This window comes from Pelodiscus sinensis, chromosome 1 (genome assembly GCF_052426305.1).
Source record: "Pelodiscus sinensis isolate ZL-2025 chromosome 1, ASM5242630v1, whole genome shotgun sequence".
Classification (NCBI taxonomy): Eukaryota; Metazoa; Chordata; order Testudines; family Trionychidae; genus Pelodiscus; species Pelodiscus sinensis.
This window is the reverse complement of record NC_143052.1, coordinates 352,634,253-352,645,972: the sequence shown is the minus strand read 5'-3', so window position 1 is coordinate 352,645,972 and position 11,720 is coordinate 352,634,253. Positions and strand designations below refer to the sequence as shown.

Sequence of the window (11,720 nt, the reverse complement as noted above, 5' to 3'; positions counted from 1 at the left end):
ACATTAGCATCCCTTTTCCAGAAGGGATGCCAGTGTAGACACAGCCAATAAGTATTCCCTACTCCGGATGTCCAATTTCCATCCAAAAGTGACACACTCACCAAAATAAGATAAACAGATCCAGAGGATTAAGGCATGAAGATTGATGAAGTAATTTGCTCAAAGCACCGTTGAGTTTTGTACATTTATGTCCATGAGTCCATTTCATAAAACATAGGGAGCAGCATCACACCCTGGTCCTTGTCCCGAGTCCATACAGTTAAATTAGAAACTTGTTAGGTGTTTGAAGAGCTCAAAATTTCTCTCCAATCTGCAGACACACTGCAGTTACTTACATAACATTCATGGGCCATCAGGCTGCCCATTTGCCAGACATGGTTAGAACCCTACGAAAACTTGTCTAGATTTTACCATGACCTAAACAATCTGGTGGCATCTTTAGAGCATGCGAACTCACTGCTCAGTCTCCTTTTTAGGCTGGGAATAATTATGAAATATTTACCGTGGTATTTTTGATGGTATTGTACTATAATAAATGCTTTGCTTCTCTTCCTGCACAGGCACTTCTGAGCCAGGCTGATGTGTTCACAATTTCATGGCGGCTTTCAACCTCACCCCCACTGAACCTTTAACATTCATGCTAATGGGCATCCCTGGACTAGAAGCTTTACACATCTGGATTTCCATCCCCATATTCCTGTCCTATGTGATTGGTCTGCTGGGAAACTTAACTCTTGTCTTTGTGGTAGGCAAAGAGGAGACCCTGCACAAGCCAATGTACCTGCTGCTCTGCATGCTGGCGCTCGTAGAAATTGCAGCAACTACTTGTGTGGTTCCGAAGGCCATGTGGATATTTTGGTTCAATTCGAGAGACATTATAAAGGGGGGCTGCTTCACCCAGATGTTCTTCTTTCATGCGGCTACTGTGATGCACTCGGCCGTCCTCGTGACAATGGCCTTCGATCGCTATGTGGCCATATGTAACCCTCTGAGATACACCACCATCCTCAGCAATGCACGAATAGCTAAGCTGGGGTTAGTGGGTTTGACAAGAGCTGTTCTCTGCATTCTGCCTGTGCCCCTGCTCCTGAACAGACTGCCGTTCTGTGACAACCGTATTATCCGCAGTACTTACTGTGAGCACATGGCTGTGGCAAAGATCTCCTGTGGGGACATCACAGTCAATAGGATGTACGGCTTGGTGATAACGTTTCTAGTCTATGGGTTTGACCTAATGCTCATTGCTCTGTCCTACAGTTTGATCATTAGGGCCGTCTTCATACTTTCCTCCAGAGAAGCCCACCAGAAAGCCCTCAATACCTGCACAGCCCACCTCTCTGTGATGCTGATGTCTTACCTTCCTGGCTTCATCTCCAGTGTGACACATCAATTTGGCCAGGGTATCGCTCCGTACATTCATGTCATGCTGGCCAACCTCTATTTCCTCATCCCCCCTATGCTCAACCCTATTGTGTATGGGGTCAAAAACAAAGAACTCCGTGACAAAGTGGATAAATTCATCTGCACAAGGTGATTGCATGGGACCACTGACTTTAAACCTGTGTGCCGAGAGGGGCAAGGTCTATCACCTCATTAAACAAGGGTGCTTAGTCCCAGTTGGGATCATAGAACCATAGAGTTGGAAGAGACCTCAGAAGGTCATCAAGTCCAGCCCTCTGCTCTAGGCAGAACCAATCCCCAAGCAGGATGAACTCAGCCTTATAGTAGTTCAGAGGCTGAGAGGCTCCTCACACCTAACATCACTCCATCACCAAGCATTATAAGATCCCTTTCTCTATCTCCTGAGCTCTTTCAGCACCACACATCAGTCCCCTCCCTTCCCACACCTTGTCACTTGGCCTTTCCTGATTTCAGGGCCACCAGAACATATTGCGGCTTGCTGATGTAAGGTGGGTTCCCATTAGACTTTGTGTGAACAGTGTGTTTGGCTGTCAGAGACTGTACCGGCTTCAGTATGTCAAAGATGGATGTCGAATGACCTGATCCTGATTTAACTGAAGATGAGGGGCATAGAATTAGCTTTTTGCTCCCAAGACTCTGGATTCAAAAGTGTTTGCCTTTGTCACGATCAAAGTGGAGGCATATCTGGCTGCTCAAACTCTTCCATAGAAAAAGATTGTAGTATCCTGCACAAGCCCTAGTACCATGGAATTTCTCCGTTTACTGTGTGATTCTTTCACCCCTACCAGGCCCTACATGTCCTGGAGTTCATCTCACCTGGGATACAACATGATTTGAGCAGGGGTGGGTCTGAGTGTGAGGTGTTTTCACCCCTGGGTGCAGTGTGGATGCTTTGGGAACTGCTGGGCCTTCTAACCAACAAGTCGGGCTGGCCGTTAATCAACATCATTTTGCTGGTGAGTCAGCATCTCCAGGCCTGGTTATCACTCAACACAACAATTGGTGCCGCTAACCACACCCAAAGACTTACCAAAGCTACAATACAAGTGCAAACAATAGACATCAATACATTGCTAGCTCCCACCTCCCTAGCAAAGTGTAAACCCAACATGATACTGTCTTGCACTGCTCAGGGATCTACATGAAGAAGACTGCAAAGAGTTACAATTTTACATCACAAAACTGTCATTTTGTTGCCTGGTCTCTCAAATAAAATTCTATCTTGAGCAATGTAACGTAATGTACATTACAAAACATAATCTCAGCTAATAGATAAAAGGTTGGGTCTAAATTAACAAGTAAAAGTAGAGTAACAGAAATGATGAGGGGTTTGTAAGAGCATCCAAATGAGAAGAAATTAATAAGGCTGGGACTTTACCGCTTCGGAAAGATACGATCAAGGGGGATAAAATAGAGGTCTATAAAATCACCCCTCCTGCGGAGAAGGCAAATGTGAGCAGCTCATTATTCTTTCTGATAACACAAGATCTTGAATGAAATTCATTGGCGGCAGGAGTAAAAAAAAGAAAAGGAAGCGTTTCCGTTACATTACACAAGGTGAACCTGAGATACTTCTTGCTGAGAATGTTGTGAATGCTAAGACTATCATTGCCATCTCTCCGCCATGATCTTCCTTAATTATTTTTCAATCTTGTTGCAAAACCATGCTCTGAAGTCGATTTCATATAAAATACATCCATCTAACCTGGTACCTGGCATGGGAAAGACCAGAACAGTGGTATTGTCCACAAATTCATCACCTGTTGTAAATTTCTGTTTCCTAGTCACATGCTAAGTAGATCTAGAACATGGGGCTGTATCTCTGAACATTTTGGCTACAAGTCTTGGATAAGCCTCTCCTCTAGGAATTAATTTAGATCTTTTGGAGACCCATTTCATTCAGGCTTTTGTAAAATGCCCTGGCGGTAGGTTTCACGGGTTGATGCAAATGTTTGCAGCACTTCCAGTTCTTTCTTTCATACTAGAGGCCTCTTGATTTCCTTGTAAGGTCTCTGGTTCTTCGGTTACATGAAGAAATAAACAGGACTTCTGTATTCCAGTGTTCAAAACCATTCACGTGGTTGTTTTCCTTCTCTGTACTGGTTCCATTTCTGTTTTCTCGGTTTTCCTATGAGGCAACGAGACCTACACCCAGTATCCATGTTGTGCGATTTAAATAGTGATGTTACTATATATTCTGTCTTTTGATCTATCTCTTTCTTAATGTGATCATACTTTCTAAGGCACTTTACTATCAACACTTTACTCTTGATAGTCTAGCAGGAAATCATCTTCATAAACTCTTAGGCTACGTCTACACTAGCATGATTTTCTGGAAATGCTTTTAACGGAAAAGTTTTCCGTTAAAAGCATTTTCGGAAAAATCGCGTCTAGATTGGCAGGATGCTTTTCCGCAAAAGCACATTTTGCGGAAAAGCGTCCGTGGTCAATCTAGACGCGCTTTTCCGCAAAAAAGCCCCGATCGCCATTTTCACGATAGGGGCTTTTTTGCGGAAAATGGTAGTATGCTGTCTACACTGACCCTTTTGCGCAAAAGTCTTTCAGAAAAAGACTTTTGCCAGAATGGGAGCAGCAGTCTAGACACAGCCTTAGGGTCTGTCTATGCTGCAATGCTATTTTGGGATAGCTCAGTGGTTTGAGCATTGGCCTGTTAAACCCAGGGTTGTGAGTTCAAACCTTGTGGAAGTCATTTAGGGATTTGGGACAAAAATTTGTCAGGGATGGTGCTTGGTCCTGCTGAGAAGGCCAGGGACTGGACTTGATAACCTTTCAAGGTCCTTTCCAGTTCTAGGAGATAGGCAATCTCAATTATTAAAAAAAAAAGATACCAGAGTCTCCCAAAATTTCTATCCCATGTCTTCAAAGCAAGCCCATTATTTCAAGCTCACTATTCCAAAGTCCCTGTAAACCTCATTCCACGAGGAGTAAGGAATGTTTCAGAATAGTGATGCACTCGGCCATCTTCGTGACAATGGCCTTCGATCGCTACGTGGGCATATGTAACCCTCTGAGATACACCACCATCCTCAGCAATGCATGGATAGCTAAGCTGGGGTTAGTGGGTTTGACAAGAGCTTCTCTCTTCCTTCTTCCCATGCCCCTTCTCCTGCCCTTCTATGACATCCGAATTATCCCCAGTACTTACTGTGACCACATGTCTGTGACAAAGATCTCCTGTGGGGACATCACAGTCAATAGGATGTACGGCCTGGTGATAACATTTGTAGTCTATGGGTTTGACCTAATGCTCATTGCTCTGTTCTACAGTCTGATCATCAGGGCGATCTTCATACTTTCCTCCAGAGAAGCCCACCAGAGAGCCCTCAACACTTGCATGGCTCACCTCTCTGTGATGCTCATGTCTTACTTTCCCGGCTTCATCTCCAGTGTGACACACCGATTCGACGAGGGTATCACTCCATACATTCACATCATCCTGGCCAACCTCTATTTCCTCATCCCCCCTATGCTCAACCCTACTGTGTATGGGATCAAAAACAAAGAACTTCCTGAGAAAATGGGCAAATTCACGGGTAGAAGGTGATTGCATGGAGCCACTGACTTTAAACCTGTGGGCTGAGTGGGGAAAGGGCTATCACCTCGTTTAACAAGGGTTCTTTCTCCCAGTTGGGCTGAGCTCAGCATTGTGGTAGTTAAGAACCTGAGGAGCCCCTCACACCTAACATCGCTCTATCACCAAGCAATTGTAAATTCCCCTTTTCTATCACCTGAGCTCTTTCAGCAACACCCATCAGCCCCCTCCCTTAACACACCCTGTCACTAGGCCTTTCCATTATTTCTGGGCCACCGGAACAAACTGTAGCTTTCTGATGTAAGGCGCGTTCCCATTAGACCCTGTGTGAACAGTGTATTTGACCAGTTTGGCTACCAAGAGCTTCACCAACTCGAGTTGGTCAAAGATGGAGATCAAATGACACGCTCCTGAATTAACTGAAGGTGAAAGGCATGGAAATAGCTTTGTGTTCCCAGGGTTTTGGTGTGAAAAGTGTTTGCCTTAGTCATGTTCAAAGTGGAGGCATATCTGACAGCTCAAACTCTTCCTCAGGAATAGGTCGTACTATCCTGCCCCAGCACTAGTACCATGGGACTTCTCCAATTAATGTGTGATTCCTTCTCCTCTCCCAGGCCCCAGACACCCTGGAGCTCACCTCATATGGCATCCCACATTTTATACGGGAACAGACTGAGAGTTTTCCTAATCTGTTGCCCTGTGGCCTTTTCAGTGGGGTGGTAAAAGAATCAAACAGCTAATACAGGTGGGTCTTCTTTTCAAGCTACAGTCCCTCCTCTGTGTTTGCATTGCACTCATTTAAGTGGGGTGGATCTAAGTGTGAGGGGCTGTCACCTTTGGATGCTTTGGGAACTGCTGGGCCTTCTAACCAAAAAGTTGGGCTGGCCGTTAATCTACACCATTTTGCTGGTGAGTCCGCATCTCCAGGCCCCATTATCACCCAGCACAGCAACTGGTGGCACCATGCACACCCAAAACCTCACCTAAGCTACACAAGTGCAAACAGCAAACATCATTACATTTGCCAGATGCCACCTCCCTAGTGAAGTGTAAACCCAACATGATATGGTGTGTCTACACTACATGGCTCCGTCGATGGAGCCATGTAGATTTGTTGTTTTGGCAAAGGCAAATGAAGCCGTGATTTAAATGATCGCGGCTTCATTTAAATTTACATGGCTGCCGCGCTGAGCCGACAAACAGCTAATCAGCTGTTTGTCCGCTCAGCGCGCTAGTCTGGACGCTCCCCTGCCGAAATCAAAGCCCTTTGTCGGCAGCCCCGGTAAACCTCATCCCACGAGGAATAACGAGGCTGCTGACAAAGGGCTCTGATGTCGGCAGGGGAGCGTCCAGACTAGTGCGCTGAGCGGAGAAACAGCTGATCAGCTGTTTGTCGTCTCAGCGCGGCAGCCATGTAAATGTAAATGAAGCCGCGATCATTTAAATCACGGCTTCATTTGCCTTTGCCTGTGTGTCTAATCTACATGCCTCTGACGACAGAGGCATGTAGTCTAGACACAGCCATACTGTCTTACACTGTTCAGTGATCTAGACAAAGAAGACTGTAAAAGTCACAAAATGACACCACAAACCTGAGAGACCAGGCGACAAAATGACAAATACAATTCTATCCAGAGCAATGTAAAGTAATGTGTATTAGAAAACATAATCTCAAGTAATATATAAAAGGTTGGGTTTCAATGAGCCGTGTTCAGTGAAGAAAGAGATGTTGGCATTATTATGGATAGTTCTCTGAAAACATCTTTTTGCTGTGCAGCTACAGGGGAAAAAACTGATAATGTTGAGAACCGTTAGTAAAAGGGCAATTAATGAGACAGAAACCATCATATTGCCTGTATGTAAATCCATGGTATTCACACGTCTTGAATAGTGCATGCAGACCCAATCCTCCATTAAATAACTATATATTTAAATTGGAAACAGTACAAAGGAGGGGAACAGAAATGAGGAGGGGTGTGGAAGAACTTCCGAATGAGAAGAAATTAATAAGGCTGGGATGTTACCGCTTTGGAAAGATATGATCAAAGATATCTTGAGGACAATAAAACCATCCCTGCTGCGGAGAAGGCAAATATCACAATGTTCATTATTTTTCTGATAACACAAAAATTTGAATGAAAAGCATTGGCAGCAGGAGTAAAACAAGGAAAAGGAAGCATTTCCATTGCATAACACACAGTGAACGAGAGATACTTCTTGCTAAGAATATAGTGGATGCTAAGACTATCGCTGCTATCTCTCCTCCATGATCTTCCTTAATTCTTCTTCAATCTTGTTAGCCAAGATGGGCAGGGATGCTGCAAAACCATGCTCTGAAGCTGGTTCCATATAAAAGACATCCAACTAATTTGGTACCTGGCATGGGAAAAGACAGAACAGCGGTATTGTCTGCAGATTCATCACCTGTTGTAAATTTCTGTTTCCTAGTCAGATGCTAGGTATATCCAGAACTTGGGGCTATAGCTCTGAACATTTTCTCTGAGGGTATGTCTACACTACAGCACTAATTTGAACTAAGCTAATTCGAACTAGTGCATCTAGACCTAAAAACTAGTTCGAATTAGCATTTTACTAATTCGAACTAGCATGTCCACATTGAGTGGACTCTGAACGGAGGTTAAGGATGGCCGGAAGCAGTGCTGGCAGAGCATCAGATTAGGACTTAGAGCATGAAGCTGCTGTCTCAGGCTAGCCGAGGGCTGTGCTTAAAAGGACCCAACCCCCACCCCGAACAGACAGTTCTCAGGGGTTCCCCGCTTGCTTGTCTAACTCGATGAGGGACAGCAAAGCAGTCCTGGCTTGGAGTGCCCTGAATGCCCACACTGGGCACATCACAGCACTCAGCCATCAGCTCGGCTGCACTTGCCGCAGGCTGCCATCCGGGGGAAGCGAGGTCAATTGGGGGGCTGCAGGAGAGCTTCCACCCCGAGGAGCCCACAGAGCCACCCCAGTCATCTCCACTGGGGGCTTGTACCCCATTCCTCCCTCACCTCCTTCCACTTACCCTTCCCTAGCCCCCCTTCCTGATGTACAAAATAAAGGACACGTGTTCAAAAATAGAAGCGCTCTTTATTTAACAAAACTCAGGGGGGAGGATTAACCTCTGGGGAGACTGGGAAAAGGAGGTGGGAGAGGGGAAGAGAGAGGGTGGGAGAGGGGAGGGCAACTAAAATGATCAAGGGTTTGGAACAGGTCCCATATAAAGAGAGGCTAAAGAGACTGGGACTTTTCAGCTTAGAAAAGAGGAGACTGAGGGGGGATAGGATAGAGGTCTATAAAAGCATGAGTGGTGTGGAGAGGGTGCATAAAGAAAAGTTCTTCATTAGTTCCCATAATAAAAGGACTAGAGGACACCAAATGAAATGAATGGGTAGTAGGCTTCAAACTAATAACAGAAAGTTCTTCTTCACAAAGCAAATAGTCAACCTGTGGAACTCCTTGCTGCAGGAGGCTGTGAAGGCTAGAACTAGAACAGAGTTTAAAGAGAAGTTAGATAAATTCATAGATGTTGGGTCCATGGAGTGCTATTAGCCAGGGTGTAGAAATGGTGTCCCTGGCCTCTGTTTATGGAAGGCTGGAGATGGATGGCACGAGACAAATGGCTTGGTCATTGTCTTCGGTCCATCCCCTCCAGGGTACCTAGTGTTGGCTGCTGTCGGCAGACAGGCTACTGGGCTAGATGGATCTTTGGTCTGACCCAGTACAGCCATTCTTATGTTCTTATGTTCTAAGCTCAGGGCTCAGGGTTGGGGGTCTCTGTACCACCTTGATTTTCATGCAAACCTGCTCCTGGGTGGCCAGGCTGGCAACTATCCTGCCCTAGACGGCCACTTTCCTGTGCCTAGTGTGGAGGTCATGGATGAGGTCCACGATGTCCACACTAGACCAGGTGGGTGCCCGCCTCTTGCGGACCTGGGCAGGCTCCTGGGAGCCGCCAGCCTGGTCCTGGGAAGAGGCGGAGGGCTGGGTGGCAGCGGGTGGCTGGCTCGTGCCGTGCCAGGTGCAGGGTCTGCTGGCTGGGTGCTGGCAGGCTTGCACCTGGCACGGGCACCGTAGCCAGCCCGTGGCCCTTTAAGGGCTCCGGGGCCAGGAGGGGGCAGACAAGTTTCCCTGGTGGTGCCCAGAGTGGCCACCAGGGAAAGCTGGAGAGGGCTAGCCTCCCACTAGTTCAAATTAAGTGGCTACACAGCCCTTAATTCGAACTTAATTCGAACTAGGCGTTAGTCCTCGTGGAATGAGGTTTACCTAGTTCGAATTAAGCGCTCCCTAGTTCGAATTAAGTTCGAACAAGCGGTTTGTATGTGTAGTACTTATTAAAGTTAATTCGAACTAACGTCTGTTAGTTCAAGTTAACTTTGTAGTGTAGACATACCCTAACAGTCTTTGGTAGACCTCTCCTCCAGGAATTAATTTAGATCTTTTAGAGACCTGTTGCATTCGGGCTTTCGTAAAGTGCCCTGGTAATAGCTTCCATGGGTTGACAGTATTGTGTGTGTCCCTTCTCTGTACCGGTTCCATTTCTGATCTCTCTCTTTTCACATGAGGCAAGAAGACCTACACCCACTACCCATGTTGTGTGATTTAAATAGTCTACACTGTACCACTATTTCAGGAAACCAGAGTCTCCCGAAATAGCTATCCCTCGTCTTCAAAGAAAGCTCATGATTTCAGGCTCACTATTCCGATGTTCTTGTAAACTTCATTCCATGAGAGGTAAGGGACATTTCAGAATAGAAACTGCATGGGCCATGTGCAGCTGTATGCTGCTATGATCAACTGTCCCATATCGTGTGGCAGCATCCCCACTCCTAATGCCGATGGCAGAGCACACAAAAAAGAAAGCCAGGCTGAGCATTGGGAAGGACTCAGTTTTCCCTGAGTAGCTGAGCCCTTGTTAGCATCAAATTACTTCACTCCTGGGGGAGGTTCTGAAGCTCTAGGTCTCCACGGTCTAATTTCTGGTCATCCCACTGCTCACAGAGCTGAGGGAATTGTCCGTGAATCCCGGCACACCTAGAAGCCCTCAGGGACTGAATAGGGGATTGATAAAGGTTGCAGTTCATCTCACCAAGTGTCAGACTGCTGAGATTCACATGCTGAGTCTTTTATCTCAGCCTTAATATCACAGGAAGAAGATTTGCTCTCTCTGCTCAGTTGAATTCTGGTGAGTTGCTTTTTTCTGCATTAACTCTTAGTCCTAAGCTCTGAGGAAGTGTTTCAGGGTTCAAGTCTAGACCATCTAGGCAAGAATTCACCAGGATGATGACTTATAGTGCTTATTATTGTCAGAAACACCCAGGGTATGGCTACACTAGCCACCCTAGTTTGAACTAGGGTGGCTAACATAGTCATTCAAACGTGCAAATGAAGCCCAGGATTTAAATATCCCGGGCTTCATTTGCATGTTCCCGGGCACTGCCATTTTTAAATGCCCGGTAGTTCGGACTCCCTGCCCGCGGCTACACACGGCACGGGCTAGATAGTTCGAATTAACACTCTTAATTCGAACTACCGTTACTCCTCCTGCAATGAGGAGTAATGGTAGTTCAAATTAAGAGTGTTAATTCGAACTACCTACCCCGTTCCGCGTGTAGCCGCGGGCAGGTAGTTCAAGCTACCCAGCATTTAAAAATGTCAGTGCCCGGGAACATACAAATGAAGCCCGGGATATTTAAATCCCGGGCTTCATTTGCACGTTTGAATGACTACATTAGCCACCCTAGTTCGAACTAGGGTGACTAGTGTAGCCATACTTCCAGGGATTTGATCTGCACATTTATTTGTCATTAAATCATTTCCTTTTTACTTACTGTGCCCTTCCCTTTGACTCAGTAGCTTCCTTTTTTGCGCAGTATTTGTTGTTGTTTGGTGAAGTTTTCGAATTCAGGGATTTCACTGCACATCTACACAACAGGGCTAAAATAAGCCACACAACTTGAGCTATATGAATTGTGTAGCTTAAGTTGAAATAGCTTATTAGACTTTTGGAGTTGTCTACCCAGCAGGTATTTCAAAGAGGAGCACTCTTTCCCCAAGTTCTCTTACTCCTTGTATAATGAGGGTTACAGGGGTTGGGGTAAGAAACCCACAATTTCAAGTTTATTTTGAAATAACAGGCTTTCTGCATAGACATGCACTACATTATTTCAGAACAAGTGACGCAATTCCAAAATAACGCTGCTGGCTCGACATAGCCTCAGAAAGGACAGCCAGAGCCCCTGCATTGAGTATTTCTGTTACCAGATGGTTCCCAATGCTCTCACATTCTCCCTTTTTAGTGCATGGCTACTCAACACGTAGCCCGTGGGCTGCATGCGGCCCGTGGCCTGTTTGTTTGTGGCCTGCAGTGTGATTTGGATTTATGTGAGGCTCAACACATAGCCCACCAATGGGAGCCAAAACAAAAAAAGTAGTCAATATAATGGTCTTCTGCTGAGATGCGTTTCGGCAGCTAAATTCCTGGAATGTCATTGCTCATTAAAAGTGCTGTCCTATGGGTGGAAATCGTATCAGTACTGCATTTTTAATAGCCTCAGAACTGACTTAAATGGAGCCTGCATGGTGTGTAGTCTTGCCTTAATCGTTGTATTCACGCCCGTCAGTGTGAAAGAAGCTATTTGCATATATTTGCAAATAGATTTACATATATATGCAACCACATTTAAGTTGCGGTCCTCGGCATGTGCTGTGAGTGTCGTTGTGGCCCCCAAGGCTCCCAAAGTAG

At 45.8% G+C, this 11,720-nt stretch overlaps 2 protein-coding genes across 2 annotated transcripts; both read left to right on the top strand.

Annotated features, from left to right (window-relative positions):
* The first annotated feature begins 595 nt into the window (after positions 1-595).
* On the top strand, positions 596-1,534 carry LOC102447279 (olfactory receptor 52D1-like). The gene has a single exon (XM_006130953.3). It carries the CDS (start codon positions 596-598, stop codon positions 1,532-1,534), a length of 939 nt encoding a protein of 312 aa, XP_006131015.2.
* Positions 1,535-4,390: 2,856 nt separating this feature from the next.
* Positions 4,391-4,987, top strand: LOC142829513 (olfactory receptor 52N4-like). Its single transcript, XM_075929396.2, has one exon. The coding sequence runs from the start codon at positions 4,391-4,393 to the stop codon at positions 4,985-4,987; it is 597 nt and encodes a 198-aa protein (XP_075785511.2).
* Positions 4,988-11,720: the final 6,733 nt, after the last annotated feature.

Coding starts and splice junctions, on each gene's coding strand:
- LOC102447279 (XM_006130953.3), top strand. CDS start 596: ATGGCGGCTTTCAACCTCACCCCCACTGAACCTTTAACATTCATGCTA.
- LOC142829513 (XM_075929396.2), top strand. CDS start 4,391: ATGCACTCGGCCATCTTCGTGACAATGGCCTTCGATCGCTACGTGGGC.